Source organism: Pantherophis guttatus, chromosome 4 (genome assembly GCF_059756535.1).
Source record: "Pantherophis guttatus breed Tessera chromosome 4, ASM5975653v1, whole genome shotgun sequence".
Taxonomy (NCBI): domain Eukaryota; kingdom Metazoa; phylum Chordata; class Lepidosauria; order Squamata; family Colubridae; genus Pantherophis; species Pantherophis guttatus.
Genome location: NC_142066.1, coordinates 37110722 through 37129050, shown reverse-complemented (window position 1 = coordinate 37129050; position 18329 = coordinate 37110722). Strand labels below are relative to the sequence as shown.

The following is an 18329-nucleotide window of genomic DNA, read 5'->3' as shown; positions in this document are numbered from 1 at the left end:
TTAAGTTTGATTTTATTCAATATTCTGCTTCCCAAAATTTGGTTTTAAATCAATATTACTTGCATTGTAGGAATATTATAATACAACTGTCAGCAGTCTCTATTTCTGAATCAATACTGGGAAACTTTCTCTCTCCATCATTTGAATAGCTCTTGTCAATTTCTGTTGCCAGAAATTCTGTTAATGTCAGTATGGTTTATAATGCAACTTTTTTTGATTAAAAATAAATAGGGATTCAAAGAACGAAATGCAGAAAAATGGAAATTGGAAGAAATGATTCCTCTGGAGGATAATTATATTTAAAGTTCCTAATATTTGAATTCAATATGGAATTCAGCCATAAGAGATAGTTACACCCTTTTCTTTTCTGTTATGTCATGATTTAAAATGGCTTTGCAAAGCATTTTCTTTTTAGTATTTAGCTACATAAAATGCATTTCTCAACTTCTGATCAAAAGTTTGTTCCCTCCCCCAGGAAAAAAAAAGTCACTAAAATGTGTTCTTTAAAAATTTGGAGGACTGCAAATAAAGTTTAATCTTCTAGATACTATTATTTCTCAATCCTATCATGTGAAAAGTAGAAAGGAAATTCTGAAGATTTCTTCAATCCAGAACCTTTGTAAGCTGCTTATAGATTTAACAATGAATCTTCAGAGACCCATATAAATTAGATCAGACCTGATTCAAATCATCTTTCAAATTAATTGTTTAATCAATTAGATTCATATTAAATAAGATCAAAATGTCTGATTTGGTTCATACCCATTGATTTGTAGCTGGGGAAAAGAAAGCATGCTGAATCTTCTAATCAAGAACGGTTAAGCTCAGTTTTTAATTTTATTTTATTGTGTCTGCTATGGTAATTAGAAACCATTTTGAGGGAGGTAATGCTTAATATTTTATTTTTAAATATTCTAAGGTCTTATTAAGATCTACTTATATTATTTTCATTTCATTTCCAAAATATAATTGAAAAATAATTATATAAAATCTGTTAAAATATCTAATCTACTTTACCTGGACTTATTATTATAAGAGAATAGGCAAGAAAACCAAACTTAATATTTACTGAGAGCTGGAAAAATAACTAAAGGTAACTCACCATCTTTATTCATGAAACCATTTCTAAGGTTGTATGCTATAGAGCCATAAATGGCATATAATCTAGTATCTCTAGCCTTTTCCTTCAAATATAGTAAGAGTTAGATACTATTGGAAATATAATGGAGCCTCAGTGGATCAGAGATTTTCAAAGCTCTGTGGGTTGTTTCCCAAGGGTCTCGATTATAAAAGTAAAGAGTTATATAGGGGAAAATATTGATGTTCTGGTTTAACAAACCTGATAACAGGAGAGGGTACATTAAAATAGCCCAGAAGTACAACTTTCTCATAATGGAAATTTAAAAATGCTTAACTTGAAGGTTTTTTTCAATGAGTCTAAGGGTAATGTGTAAACACCTTAAAACACAGTTTTTATTTTATTTTGTAGGTGGCTCATTAAATATCATTATAGTTGTTTAAAAATTGAAGAGGGTGACTCATGTAGTATCTTTCACTAGTTGATTACAGAGTATATTGTACAAATGCTCTTAATAATGATATTCATTATGATATGAGAAATTATTGGACACTTATCAATCCTTTTCAAATATGTTTGCTTGAAGATTCTCAAAAAGAGGTCCATAATGCATATTTGATATTTTGGACCAGTGGGAATTGCGAAGGTTCTGCTGACAAACAAATTTATGAGCACCATGTTATACTCTTCAGTGAGGTTAAACAAAGACTTAAAATACAAATTTCATGTTCTTTGTTCTATAAAAATAGTGCTTAGAATTTTGTGTGGCCCTCCAACCTCACATTCCTTAGAGTTCTACATTGCTTACTCTTCAGACTGTATAAAACTGTAATGCTAATCTCCTTTGCCAATATTAAAACACATATGCAAAATGATTTGCAAGAATCAAATGTTCTTAAATATCATACTCAGATATGAAGGAGGCAAATTATGACATCACAATATATGGCATACCATAAAAAACAATAAAATAACAGCAGAATATTATGATTATAAAATGAAATAATATAAAGGATAGTGAATGTAAGAAGATTAAAACAAGATGAAGCGAGAGCTATTACTAAGAATTTAAATACTTCTTTCCAAGTTTAAATAATAATAGAGAAAAAATATCAACAAGAAAAAACATATCTGCAAGAAAATAGCTCCATTGTTCAAGATCCAAGTCCTGCCTAGATGTCAGCATCCCTTCATCCTTGATTTGATGTATCAGAGGCAGGCTGGAACTAATGCTCAGTATATTTTATAGGAGGTCCAGAATTATCAGAACTGCACTATTCGTAGAAAAGTCAATTTTAGGTTCTGGAGGGGAAGCACCAAAATATCTGTAATTAATTATTTTCTGGCTTAAAATGATGAAAATAATAATCCTAAGGACCTTAGCTACTTTTATATTGATTCTGAATTTAATAAAGAAATCATCTTCTAAAAAGTAAAATATTGGTAAAATATTTCTCATATCTATAACTACTTATATGAAATTGAAAACACATTTTAAAACTATTGATTAACAGTTATATGTGCATATCCAGTATATGTGACTTAATGAAGGAAATATTTTTGTTTGACCCAGATATATTAGATATACCACAAACTCTTCAGAAGCATTCTGATCCTTTTTGAAACATTTTTGTCATTATGTTCTGCATTTTTGTTATTATGTTATATATCTGAAAAATTCAACCAATAAACTTTTCGGGTGTCCAGGATTCTTGTGCATATACTGTATGTGGTTTAAATAACTTTATTAAGGTAATATCTTCTTTTGACCCTGATATATTACATATTGTACCACATGCACATATGAAATAAGCTCTTCAGAGGCATTCTGAAATGAAAACACTTTTCATTACATTCTGTAGATGGACTGGTACAGTATTTATCTGAAGACCTCCAGCATTTAACTCTTTGGATTGTCTTCAAATTACTTCTGAAACTGAAAAAATAACCTTCACCTGTTTAGTTGAAATCCCTTCAGGAAATGAAATCATCACATTTAAAATCATCATCACCTGCCTAATCACAATATTTTACCTTAGGGAAGGGTAAATGTTGAGAATCTTACTCTAATTTCTCATCTCTCCATTTTCTCTTTTCCGTTGACATAGATGAAGAAGAAGCTATTCAGTTACAGGTCTTTTCAAAAACAAACAACCAGAGAAATTTTGAAAGAGCAGCTTTGAGGTCTTTGTTTCTCATGCTGTAGATCAATGGATTCAGCATGGGTGGAATAATGGAATACAATATTGTAATTATAAAATTGAGAACTGATGGTTTGTTAGAAATGGACCTTAGGTAAGCAAATAAAACAGTAAATAAAAATATGGAAAAGACAGTGAGGTGTGGTAGACAAGTAGAGAAGATATTTTTTCTCCCATGAACAGAAGGAATTTTTAAAACAGCAGCAACAATCTTCACATAGATAATGACAATAAATACAAAACAACCAAATCCTAATGTAGAACTGAACAGTACAACTTCAATTTCACTGGTATGTATCTGAAGACCTCAAGCATTGAATTCTTTGGATGTCCAGCATTCTTAAAAAGCAAATCTACTTCTTTTGTTTACATTTGTTCAACAATCCCACATAACAGAAATGGATTAATACTAGTCAGGGGTGGGTTCTAATTTTTTTACTACCGGTTCTGTGGGTGTGGCTTATTTTATGGGCATGGCTTGTGGGGGTAATGTGACTGGGTAATGTGACGTGGCCAACTTTTTTTTTTTTACTTTTAAAAGCATTTTAAAATGCTTTTTGACAGTCAGCTGGGATCGCCAGAGGCTTTTAAAGGCATTTTTTTCCCTACAACCTCTTCGGCCGAAGAGGTTGTAGAAAAAATGCTTTTAAAAGCTTCTGAGATCCCAGCTGAGCCGCGCGATCATCAGAGGCTTTTTTTAACTTTTAAAAGCATTTTTTCAGCCAAAGAGGTTGTAGAAAAAATGCTTTTAAAAGTAAAAAAAAACTTTTATAAGGTGGGCGGAGTAAGCAAGTGGCGACCGGGCCAGGGACCGGTTTGGGGGCGTGGCCAGCCAATGTTATTACCAGTTCTCTGAAGTACTAAATTTTTTTACTACCGGTTCTTGCAAACTGGTGCGAACCGGGAGCAACCCACCACTGATACTAGTCATATTAAGCAAGAAAGGTAGCCAGATTATAGAATAATTATTGGCTGGCTGTACCTTCAAATTTAAGAATTATTTGTCCCTATGAGCATTCTGAATCAGAAGTAGCAAAAATGAGGGCACAGTAACGTTAGTTATAAAATTCAATTATGAATATTTTTTTCTAAACTAATTTGTTACAGTTTTAGAAATTAAAATTGTCCTAGTGACTATTATTAATTGTAGGTTGTTATTAAATCATAATAGAATATTCAGTTACCTGCAGTTTTATATCTTTCTTTCCAAAATGTTACATACCCTTTTTAAAAAATTCACATAAATGAAAATTTAGCCATACTCAGGCTAATTACCTCTATTCTTTTGTCAGGTTGCTGTCTTTGGTTGTTCTAGGACTCTCTCTCTCTCCCTCCCTTCCCCCCCCTCTCCCTCTCCCTCTCTCTCTCCAACCACCACCCCAGTCTTTTGTCCATGTTGAGTTTAGACATATCAGATACATTTGGCAAATGCAGATGAAGTGAACATTTTTATATCACCAACACAAAAACCAAACAAACCAACAAAAATCTTTATTTTAAAGTTCCTAGAACACTGAACTAGTGGAAGAGACAGACAAACAATTTTTTTCTTTCTTGAAAAATTATTTGCCTGTCTCTTCCACTAGTATTATAACTAGCTAAGTTGATACAGTTTTGCAACATTCACATCTATTAAAATATACAACTTATTGTGGCTGTAGAAGTTGCTATTTAAAGGATGATCTTTAGCATTTAACAATTCTACAAAGCAAGAAATATTGGTGCTTCTTAGCCCTACTATATGAAATATAGAATGGAAATTTTAAAGACTGCCTTCATTTCTAAGTTTTATTAAGCTCTTATTGAAATTAAATGTAATTTTAGTACAAATAGATAAGTTCTGATTTGACTTAAACTTAAAGGGCAATTTAGTCTACAGTACTGAATATTTTCAGGAAGAAAGAAATCAATCATCAATGAGATAAAATTAAATGAATCACTCACCATCTTTATTCAAAAAGATTTTTTTTCCTATTGCCTTTGCATCAGTAAGATTTTATGCTGTGAAACTATCAATGAGAAGATATCCATTTTGCAATTTCTCTTAACATTTCTTCTATTAAACATTGGACTCCATTGACAGTACAGTATGGCCATAGTAGAGCACAGGTTTTATTGTATTCTTTGGGACCTGTCCCATGGGTCTATATTACTCTAGCAGAAGAATTCTGCAGAGGATAAATAAGTGATATTCTAATTTGCAAAACTGATAACTGGAGAGAATGCATCAAAAAACATTACCTCTTTCCCTGCCAGTTTTTGTATAATAGAATTCTGCCATTTGAAAGTATTTTAGATTACATTAGCTCCTTCTAAGACATGTTTTCCTGTTGTGAGTGGGTAGTTAAAGATATATAGATGATAGATAGATAGATAGATAGATAGATAGATAGATAGATAGATAGATAGATAGATAGATAGATAGACAGACAGACAGACATATGAACAATATTTTTTTGTGGGCATAAATAATAAAAATAGAGATTGATGATTCCCTACACTCAGTAACTACACTGACATTAGCAAGTATTGTGGGCCCAATTAGCAAAAGAAAGGTAATTACCAAATCAGTTGGAAACATGTGAAAAAGGCCTTCATCCTGCAGTGGATAGACAATGGCTAAAATGATAAAGATATATATGAAATATTTATAATGTGATATGAAATATACACATTCATTTATATATAAATATATCAGAGGTAGGCATTTTGAAACTGGTGTCAATAGAGATGTTACTACAGTAAAATTTCCATCTTGATATTATAAGAATAGAATAGAATAGAATAGAATAGAATAGAATAGAATAGAATAGAACAGAACAGAACAGAACAGAACAGAACAGTACAGTACAGAACAGAACAGAACAGAACAGAACAGAACAGAACAGAATAGAATAGAATAGAATAGAATAGATTTTTTTTATTGGCCAAGTGTGATTGGGCACACAAGGAATTTGTCTTGGTGCATACGCTCCAAGTATGAAAGGCATAGAAGTCTCTCCCAAGACGTAGTTAATATTATCAATGCTTCACTGAAAAGAGGTTTAAGATCTTTTTATCCCCCACATACCTCAAAGGGAGATTTTGTAAATTCACTCCTGATTATTCTCTTTGTCCTTGTGATGTTGGACAAGTGAAAACATTAATTAAGTCTTCTGTTACCCCATTTATAATGATATCAAAACCAAATTATTGATCGTAAGCAGACTCAAAGGCTTGGACCTAGAAAATATGGGCTCCCTTCGCCCAGATAGGTTACCAACAGAGAGCAACAATTTTTTTTCTGCTTTAAACGGAAAGAAATACTTAGGTTCTAGTGGTAGTTTTGGCTTTATCTTTGCTACCTTTTAGCATCTAATAAGTGTTTTGTTACTTTATTTTGCTATAGTCTATTTAATTGTTTTTGTATTTTGTGTGCTTATAACAATAAAACTAATGTCTGTCTGTCTGTCTCTCTCTCTCTCTCTCTTTCTCTCTTTCTCTACCTATCTACCTATCTACTTATCTACCAATCTACCTATCTACCAATCTACCTATCTACCTATCTACCTACCTATCTACCTACCTATCTACCTAACTAACTAACTGACTAACTAACTAACTATCATCTATCTACATTCTAAATGGACTATTCAGGTCCTTGACATTAGTTGGAAATGTTTTAAGTTAATTTTGGTCATCATTTCCTGAAATGCCAATCAGTTTATTTATTTATTTATTTATTTATTTATTTATTTATTTATTTATTTATTTATTTATTTATTTATTGCTTCGATTTATATGCCGCCTTTCTCCGGAGACTCGGGGCAGCTTACAATGCATTAAGCAATAGCCTTCATACTTTTGTATATATCTGCTTAGTAGGGCTTTTGGCCCCCCCAAGTGGTGTTCTTTTTCATACAAAGTCAGCTTATTGCCCCCACAATCCGGATCCTCATTTTACCTACCACGGAAGGATGGAAGGCTGAGTCAATCTTGAGCCTGGTGAGATTTGAACTCGCAGTAATTGCAGGCAGCTGGCAGCTAAGTGCTACTTAACAGCACTTTAGTCTCCTGCACCACCAAGGCTCTTTGCAGTTGATTCAAATTATGAACCATTACAGAAAAATACTTGAGCATTTTAATTGCTTCATCTGAGATGTACACAAAAACTTGCCTTTATCGCAAACAACTTCTGGACAAAAGTAGTTTTTTTTTTTAATTTGATTTATATGGCGCCCTTCTCCGGAGACTCAGGGCAGCTTACAATGCATTAAGCAATAAGCAAATATAGTTCACTATATTTTATCTTTTTTTTATTTAAAGAAACCTTTATCATATAAAATTATAAAAGAATAAACATTAAAAACAAAAGTCTGGTGGCAAATCAAGCTTCCAACATGCAGTCACTTCACCTATCATACCCTTGGGGAAGAACCAGGTTATCAGTGCTTTTCAGAAGTGTAGAGGAAGTAGAGGACTGCCAAAATTCTGGGGGCAGAGTTTTCTTTAGGGTAGGAGCTGCAACAGAAAAGACATGTTTCCTTGCTCCCATAAAGTGGCAGTTTTTAAAAGAAAGGAATAGGAGTGTGTCTATTTTATCTAACCTCATGCAATGGGAAGAGGAACATAAATAATTTTTTTTGCTAACAATATTGTATTGATACATAACATAATGATTCTGTAACAGTACTGATGGAATATATGCAACAATATGGTTTGGTGTCAATTATCCAATCAATAAAGACAAAACTGAGATGCTAATAAGGAACATGAATGCAGATGAAAGACACTTTGTATATTGATTAACAGGCTTTAATACTATATATAAGAAGATAATTCATAATCAGTATCTTAATACACATTATTTTTCTACACTTAATTAATACTTTCATTATTAACTATACTTTCTTGTAAGCAGTACAATAAAAGAATCATAAAAACCAGGGGGAATATTGAGAAATTTGGCTGAATTTTAAAATCCTGTAACACATATACTGGATATTTGTTAGGAACAATATGTAATTTATAAGTAAAATACATCTCCGAAGTCAAACAAATCAAAGACAGTATGATTAAACAGATACAAAACTTGAATACAGTTATAGTGATGCAAGAGTCGGAATTTTTAAGATTGTGAAAGTACAATAAATTTACTTTTGAAATTATAAGTGAGAAATGGTACAAAATATTTTCAAAGTGGTAAATCAGTCACAAGGATAAAATATACTTCTATTGGGAAAATATTGATTCCCTTTTCAGAATAATGATTAACCAAATTGTGAAAATAAGCCTTCATGTCATAGGAATGAGAGAAGAATGGTAGCTACAAATAGAACATTTTGTCTCCTGTCCCTCTTTTCAGTGTTCACAGCCCAAAATAATGTTTTGCAGTTGTTCTTCTATTTTCTATTTATTTCTGCGATACAGTATAAAGTAAATAAAGTATCATAAAAACCAGAAGGTTACAGATACATAAAAACAACTGTTCTACATGACTTCTATACATTCAAGAACATATTTCCCACTTTCTAGACAGATATACAAATTTGATTTGAATGAATGAATCATAAAAATGCATTAAAAAGAAATACAGTACAAAAGAGTATGTTATAGTATAAAGGGCTTTATAAAATATATGTTTTAAAATGCACATATAAATTCACATACACACACACACACACATATGTTTCAAGAAATAATAACTTAAATAATAAGGAATATATAACATTTCTTCTTTAAACAAAAAGGTATAACTAATTTTACTATATTATTATTCAACTCTATTTCTTTCTATCACAAAATTCAATACTGGATGCTTGTGTACAATCATAGATAATAGAACATAATAGATTTTAATTAACTACTTTTAATTATATGCACACTAATTAACCATAGTTATGCACTAACTATATAAAATCATTTAGTTCCACCAATTTTACAAGCAGAAAAAAATTAACTTCTGAATCAAAATAATCTTTCTTGGTTAATTAGTGTGCATATCACCTATTCACCCACTGAAGATAAGGCATACTCCACAAAGGCCAGAAAACAAATAGTATATATTAAAATATACATAACTGAGAATACCTCTGTAAGGTGTGGGGAAAAAAATGGAGAATTAGTTTCCAGAATGCCATTTTAAACTCCTTGTTCCTCATGCTATAGATCAGTGGATTCATGACTGGTGGCATCATACAGTAAAAGAAAGAAACAAAGGTATTTGAAATCGATGGAGAGCTGGATGTGGGTTGCAGATATGCAAAGCTACCATTTATCATAAACAGACAAATGACTATGAGATGAGGTAAACAGGTAGAGAAGGCCTTTTGCTTCCCATGGGTAGATGGGATTCTTAAAACTGTTCTGAAGATCTGAATATAAGAAAAAGCAATTATAATATAGTAAAGAAAACCTAAAGACGATCCAAAGATAAGTGCCCGTTCTACTGCAACATAAAACTTAGAACAAGAGATTTTGAGTAATTGAGGAATTTCACAGTATAACTGATTGATGATCCTGGAACAGAATTCTAATGTAACTAAATTTCCCATATGAAGCATTGAATAAAACAGAGCACTTATCCAGATGCTAGTTGCCATTTGGATACAGGCTTTTTTGTTCATTATCATTTCATAATGCAGTGGCTTGCAGATGGCTACATAACGATCATAGGCCATGACACCCAAGAGAAAGAAATGAGACATCACGAAGAAAATAAGGAAGAACACCTGGCAGAGACATCCAGAGTAAGAAATTGCTTCAGTGTTCATCAAGGAATTCAGCATGGACTTGGGAACTGTGACCGAGATGGAGCCAAGATCTTGCAAGGATAGATTGACCAGAAAAAAATACATAGGTGAATGCAGCTGATGACTATAAACAATGACAGTGATGATGATGAGATTTTCAATGAGGGCTACCAAATAAATTATTAAAAAAACAATAACATGGACTATACGTAGCTCTTCAGTATCAGGGTATCCATGGAGAAGGAATTCACTGATTCTTGACTTATTTTCCATTCTGCATTAAGATTACAGAGTTTGTAATAGAAGAAAAAATCTTACACCTTTGTACCTGTATCAGAATTCATGATGGAGTGAAATACTTTTTAAATATTTTTTTTTAATATGAGAGTGCTCAATATAAACAGAGGTTTATCTTTGGGATGCTTCTAATTCTCCTCAGAAGGCTCATTTCTCAGGAGCTTAGTTTACTTCAGCAACTCTAAGTCCATATAAGTCTGCAAAAAGTGTTTAGAACTTTATTTGTCCTGCCTTTATTCTATAGAACAGGGGTCCTCAAACCTTTTGAACAGGGGGCTGCTTCACAGTCCCTCAGACTGTTGGGGGGGGGCGGAGTGGCTGGGTGGGTGTGGCTAGGTAGTCATGTGACTGGGTAGGTGTGGCTAGATGGGTGTGGCCAATTTAGCAGTCCATTTTGCCAATTTAGTAGTCCGTTTTGCCAATTTAGCACTTTATTAAATAATACACACAAATTAAACTTTAATTTGTTTTACTCCTGGGGCTATTTTATTTGCTTTTCTTTCACTTTTCTTTTTATTAGATCATTTTTTAAATTGTTTATGAGTCTAGTGGTCCGCTTCAGAAAACTCAGTTTTTCAACAATTCTTCTCAGCCACAAGGAGGTTACAAACAACATTTCTCTTTCTCTGTCTGTCTGTCTGTCTGTCTCTCTCTCCTCTCTCCCTTCCTCCCTCTCTCTCCCTCCCTCTCCTCTCTCCCTCCCTCTTTCTCTCTTCTCTCTCTCTCTCCTCTCCCTCTCTCTCTCTCTTTTTCTCCTCTATCTCTTTTCTCCCTCCCTCCTACCCTTTCTCTCTTTCTCTGTCCTCTCCTCTCCTCTCCTCTTTCCCTCCCTCTTTCTCTCTCTGTCTCTCTTCTCTCTCTCCCCTCTTTCTCGTCTCTCTCTTTCTCTCTCTCTCTCCTCTCTCCCTCCCTCTCTCTTTCTCTCTCCTCTCTCCCTCCTCCCTCTCTCTTTCTCCCTTCTCTCCCTCTCCCTCTCCCTCCTTTCTCTTCCTCCTCTCTCTCCTCTCCCTCTCTCTTTCCATCCCTCTCCCCCTCTCTCTATGTCCCCTGAGGGGGGAAAGAACTCATGAACTTGTACTGGGTGGTGGGAATCTGATGTCTGGAGGCCACCAAGCCGCAGGCTTTCCTCAGGAACAAAAGTGCCTCCACAAAGCATTGTGCAGTGTAATTATGCAGCAGGTGCAGCCTCTCCTATTGGGACCCTTTGGTTTTTCCCCCCTAATGGAGCAATGGTGGACTGAAGTTCCTGGCAAATCTTTCAGTTCTTTCCTCGGCTGGCTAAAGGCGTGGCCTGTTTTTAGTCTCCCCCGCTCCCCAGAAGCACTCTGATGGCCAAAAACAGGGTGCATTGATGCTTTCCGGGGCCTCTGCCTACCCCTTTTTTGGCCTCCCCCATCCCCCCAGAAGCACTCTGCCAGCCCGCTGAAGCACTCTGCTGGCCCTTGCAAACATAAGTCCTGTATTTGTCTGAAGGGTGGGTGTAGCAATGTGGTGAGGCAGCTCCATGGTCTATGCAGACTGGATTAATGGCTTTGGCGGGCTGGATCCATCGTGCAGGCTGTAGTTTGAGTTTGCCTGCTGTAGAGCAAGAAATACAGATTGTTTTGATTGGAGCACAAGATAATTTCTATACTAGCTTTAGATTTAAAATTTTCTGTGACAAATTAATATTTTTAATTATCTCCACTACACAGTCATATTTATTTTGTTTATTTCTTTATGTATATTGTTTATATTTTTATACCAAGACTGAAGACTAGGAGGAGGAGGAGGAGGAGGAGGAGGAGGAGGAGGAGGAGGAGGAGGAGGAGGAGGAGGAGGAGGAGGAAGAGGAGGAGGAGGAGGAGGAAGGAGAGTAGAATTTAGCAATGAAAAATTAACGGATAAACACCTAACTCAAAAAGACAATGGAAAATCACTTTTTTTAAAAAAAGATCCTGTCTACGTGTTCGATATTGTTAGCAAAAATCAAACCAGGGCCATTCATGGAGATTCTGACAGGCCACGGCATTTTCAACACGTGAGAGAAAGTATAGGTCTTTTATTGCATGGGCATAGTCTCTACCTTTATTTGTTTGATTATATGCCAGAAGGATTTAAAATTATTACTTTTTTAAAAAAGTGTATTTATGTATTTGGATGATGTACATTTTTCATAATCATCTCCACAGAAAATTCTCAAATATGTGTTATTGTTTTTTTCATATTGTTATATAACATAAGGCAGAATATTGACTTTTTTTCAAAGAAAAATAATCTATAATACACTGGATAAATATAAAAATTTGGCTGAACAAAGGTTACTTTATCAACAAGTTTATTTTGTGCAGTCTGGTAGATTTGGATCATGTACATTTTTAAAAGTCATTCCCTATAGACAGTTCTTAAATCATTTTTTTCCCACATTACATTGTATAAATACATATCCTTGGCTGAACAAATGTTTTCTTGGATCCTAATTTGACCCTCCCCGCCAGCATTCTTCATAAATACTGTTTATCTTGATGAAGTCTTTTCTGTATTAAATGTACATGCCAGGTTTTCTGAAATAATATAACACTATGTCAACCCATTCAAACACAAAGAGAGAGAGAGACAACATATTTACTCTTTTAAATATCTTCAGTGTTAGTTTAGCACTGAGTCTAATTTGTTTTAGCAGCCCTAAGTCCATGTTAGTGTGACAAAATGTACATCAAGTTATGCACTGGCCTTTCAGACCTCTTTGATTGGAGCACAAGATAAATTTTATTCTCACTTCGGTTTCAAAACTAAATGAACAACTGTTGATTGTTTGTTTCTTTGTCTTTGTTTTCTTCATTAAATACTTCTGAGTTTCATAGAAAGAACTGTATAAGAGACTTTACAAATAGCTCAGATATAACAGAGAATGTCTAAAAACAAATTCCAAATAATATTCCAGGTAACACCTGTGGAATTTTGGCTTATCTTAAAAAAGCTAAGCAGTTTTTAGTAATGGTACTACATGTTACCTCTGTTACATAATCAAACTTATTTTATGTATATCTTATTATTTATAGTTGTAGTTGCTTATGTTTATATCGAGAGTGTAGAGCAAGAGAGAGGAAGAGAGGAAGAGGAGGAAGAGGAATTTGGCAATGGATAATCACTTTTTATATATATTTATATAAAGTTAATTTTGTTCAACATAGTGTATTTGGATGATAAGCATTTCTCACAGTCATGTATTATGGAAAATTCTTAAAACATTTTTCTCCTTTACTCTAAACAGATACAGACCCTTGACTAAACAAACATTTCATGGCTCCTAAGTTGGCCCTCCACTTTCATAAATATTTTTTTTTTATTTTGCATTGTTTGTATTAAATGCACATAGCAGGTGTCTGAAGTAATATTAAATTATATGTGTGTGCATGTGTCTGTGTCTGTGTATCTTCAATGCTAAATTTTGATCAGCAAAGATGCTGTCTTTTGTCATAAATTAAATAAGAAATAGAATACATGAAAATGGGCAGAATCTTATTTTCTGAATTATTTTTAGATGTTCTTATGTTTTCATTACATTGCCTGCTACCAACACAAAGCAACATCTACAATGAACTAGAGTAGAGCCATCTGCAGGATCCAGAATGTTCATTATAGTAATGAGAGTAATGTCTGTTGAGACATAAGTTCCATGACTTTTATATATGTGTATGATATCATTATGCACACAAAAAAGATGAACTGGTATCAAATCAGTTTGTTGTTTTGTCATTTCCCACCCCTGTCCTCAAGATGCCTCTGAACTGGCCATGGTATTATAGCCATTCACAATGTATTAGTTTTATATCCCATGTCAGGAGTGTGTTGTAGAATTTATGAACCTTCGTTTCTGATTAGAGATGTCTCAAATACGTTGTTCATTTCAATGTTCTTCATTGTACTGTATTGAATACAGTATTTTCCATAATTTGTGAGTGAGCTTTTGAGGATCAAGTATTCGAGCTGGAAATGTATTAATTATGAAACAACAGTTCATAGCAAAAAGAAGTAGAATTGATACAAAATGAACACAAAGGAGCTAGGAAACAGGTTAATAATCGTAGTAGTAGCTCAATGCTAGTAACTCTTTTTTTAAAAAAAATTGGGACAGCTTTAATTAATACATTATTTTCTTCAAAATCATATAAAATATAATCAAGCAACATAGTTCTGTACAGGTGTGTGTGTGTGTGTGTGTGTGTGTGAATCACAATGTATTACTTTCTACATTTTAATGTTTTAAGTACTTTTGATCCCTTACAAACCTGATGGTTGAGGAGAACTTGGTGTTTAGTTTTACTATTTAAATATCCTTTCATCTTATACAGATCTAATTGTTTGACAATTGACAAACAGATGCATCAACCAGAAAGTAAACTTTTCTCTCTGTGCTCTCATTATTGATTTGCATTAACTTTCAGAATGAATCCCCCAGGAACAAAGTTTTTAGTTTCTGTTGAACTACTGTGAACAAGTTCTGACAAACATTGCACTTTTATTCATAATAATATGTGTCCTGTAGTTGTCACTTGATATACAAATGCAGAAAAGCCTTTTGATTGTCTGAAGGAAAAAAAGAGAGGAAAACATGATATGTAGCATATATGGCTTCATGAGTGAGCAGAAGAACACATTGATTTGAAGGGACCCAAATCTAGAGAAGAAATTCCATCTGGAAATAAAATATATAAAGAGATAAAGTAAGATTTATATTTCCATAATTTTACTGATATACTGGATATTGTTCTTAAAACAGAATGAAAGTTACTATGTAAGTTGTTTATAAAATATTTAAACAATGTATTTATATACCATCAACATCTAATATATTTCTGTAGAGTATCTCTGTAAAGTATTTCATTATCTCTGTTGAGCCCATGTAGTATACTTAATCTATACAGGTTTATTATGCCAAATAAATTCAATCAAGAAAATAACATCATCTGTCCAATGTCAGTAAAATAAATGTGTATCAACGCTGGACACTGAATAATTTTGGATAGAGAACAATATTGTGGAATGTTGTAATATATTACAGTAGACTACAGTTAAATACTCAATGAATCTCAGTGATATCCCTTCCCTTCCCACAAATTAATCAAGAGCACAACTTAAATAACAAAGAAAAACAAATGAACAAAAAACAAGATCTGAATTACATTCAAAAAGAGAGAGAAAATTTATGATTGTGTACACATATACATTCTAGTATTTGCATTCAGGAAGACAGGTATCTAGTTACCTATGTAAACATACTGTATACAGAGCTTCAAAATGATAATTCTCATTGCTTTGTAGTTTTCTTTCATATTCTTATATATTTTAATTCAGGTCACTTCTTTCTCTTATTTTTTTCTCCTTTCAGAATGAAAAATGATCCCATATACTATACAATATTTAATTATTAAAGATTACTTCCCTACATATTGTGTTAGGAAAAGGAGATGACAGATTCTAGAATTTTCTGCATTTTTCTTCTTAACAACATGTAATTTCTGATTTAGAAAATATTGCTAATTATTCTATTAATTATTTATTATTTCTTTAATCACATATTTATCCCATATGTGGATAAAAATCTTGAAAATGTTCTTTGATAATCAACCTCCAATACATATTTTATAACTTTTTTCATGTCTCCGTCCATCAGGTGTTCATATTCAAATGCAAATGTAATTTTATAAGAGGTTATGATTTTAATATTTATCCTTTTGTTTTCTTGCAGCTGATGCTTTTGATATTGGTAATTAATTTTAAGAAATGGAAAATCAATCATTCATCTCTGAATTTCTGCTCCTTGAATTCTCAGCAATCCGAGAACTGCGAATTACACATTTCTGTTTATTTCTGATTTTATATTTAGCGACTCTAACAGGGAATCTTCTTATCATCTCTGCAGTGGTTTTTGATTACCGTCTCCACACACCCATGTACTTCTTTCTAATGAATTTGGCCATCCAAGACATTGCTTCTGTTTCAGTTCTTATCCCCCAAATCATGATCAATTATGTGTTGAACAACAGATATATTTCTTATTCTGGATGTGTTACTCAAGTCCTTTTCTTTATATCTTTTGTAGGATGTGATGTTGCCCTTCTTACAGTTATGGCCTATGATCGCTATGTTGCCATTTGCAACCCTTTGCAATATGAACTGATAATGAATAGGAGAGTTTGCATGCAAATGGTTGGATGTGTATGGATTGCTGGTTTCCTCTATGGTGGGTTACATACTGGTGGCACTTTTGCATCACCTTTCTGTTCCAATGTTGTTAATCAGTTCTTCTGTGAAATCCCACAGTTGCTTAAACTTGCTTGCTCTGATTTGTTCCTAGCTGAAATTGGAGCCCTAATTTTTAGTTCTCTAGCTGTAGTTGGCATCCTTATCTTCATTATTGCTACCTATATGAAGATCTTCTCTGCTGTCTTGAGAATTCCTTCTGTTCAAGCAAGGAAAAAGGCATTGTCCACCTGTCTACCTCATGTCATTGTTTTCTCTGTATTTGTAACTATTGTCAGTTTTGCTTATCTTAGAACCCCACCTCAGAAACCTTCCCACCTGGATTTGGCAATAACTATAACATACTCCATTATTCCACCCATGCTAAATCCATTGATTTATAGCTTGAGAAATAAAGAAATTAAAAATGCTCTATCAAAGCTGTTACATTTCTGAGAGTCTTCTAAGAATATCTTGTTCATTTAGGTGCATCTATGAATCTATATTAGGGAACTGATGTCAAATGTTAATTTTAGCAATAATTGCCAGATATATGTAGAAAAACATCATAAAACTCATAAAATCTTATTTATTACAGGAGTAAGGTGTATGCTGGAAATAAACATCTCTTCAAATGTATATGTAAATGCAAATATGCATGTGTGTGAGAGAGAGGGGGGAGAGAGGGAGGGAGGGAGGGAGGGAGGGAGACAGAGAGACAGAGACAGAGAGAGAGAGAGAGAGAGAGAGAGAGAGAGAGAGAGAGAGAGAGAGAGAGAGAGAGAGAGAACATGGGCACACTCTTCAGATTGTTCCCCAATAGGAGAGACATTTTTCAGAAGAAATATCTCAATGCCCCCATTTCCTCTCAATGAGTAATTTATTTGGACCCTTGCTAGAGCTAATTTATAATGTAAACTATTCCACTATTATAACATCATTAACTCCTACAGTTTATTAAGTCAATAAAAGTTATGTAAGAGCTCTCTTCTCCCACTACCCAGGAAGAAAGACAAAATCACAAATCTAAATCAGAAAGGTTTTAATGCCCAATTTCCTAAACTCTTCCTGGTGATAAACAAAGTCAGAACAGGGCACATACCCAAACTACCATTTGAAATGAAACAATATGTGGATTGAATAATGTAAGCTCTTTGACAATGATGTTTTGCTTGGTTCCTTTGTTTTTGGCCCAGTATAGTATGTATCTATCACTATATACTTACTATACTTACTTACTATACTTACTTACTATACTTACTTACTATACTTACTATACTTACTTACTTATACTTATTACTTATACTATACTTACTTATACTTACTATACTGGGCCTAACAGGGTGAGCTCCCATTACTTGTCCCAGCTTCTGTCAACCTAGCAGTTCGAAAGCACATAAAAATGCAAGTAGAAAAATAGGGATCACCTTTGGTGGGAAGGTAACAGCGTTCCCTGCGTCTTTGGTATTTAGTCTCTCTCATCTCTCTCATCTCTCTCTCATCTATCTATCTATCTATCTATCTATCTATCTATCTATCTACCCATCCATCCATCCATCCATCTATCTATCATCTATCTAACTATCTATCATCTCTATCATCTATCTATCTATCTATCTATCAACTCAATCATCTATCTATCTATCTCTATCATCTCTCTGACTTTCTCTCTTCCTCTCTCTTTGTGTGTGGGTGTGTCTCTATCATCTATCACTATTATCTCTTTCTCTCTCTCTCTCTTTCTCTGTGTGTGTATCTCTGTCTCTATCTATCATCCATCTACCTACCTACCTACCT

The 18329-nt window shown here is 33.6% G+C and overlaps 2 protein-coding genes across 2 annotated transcripts; one reads left to right on the top strand and one right to left on the bottom strand.

Annotated features, from left to right (window-relative positions):
* Positions 1-9323: 9323 nt before the first annotated feature.
* Positions 9324-10283, bottom strand: LOC117668740 (olfactory receptor 14A16-like). Its single transcript, XM_034422800.1, has one exon. The coding sequence runs from the start codon at positions 10281-10283 to the stop codon at positions 9324-9326; it is 960 nt and encodes a 319-aa protein (XP_034278691.1).
* A 5790-nt stretch (positions 10284-16073) lies between these two features.
* LOC117668885 (olfactory receptor 14J1-like) lies at positions 16074-16988 on the top strand. The gene has a single exon (XM_034422938.1). The coding sequence runs from the start codon at positions 16074-16076 to the stop codon at positions 16986-16988; it is 915 nt and encodes a 304-aa protein (XP_034278829.1).
* The last annotated feature ends 1341 nt before the right edge of the window (positions 16989-18329 follow it).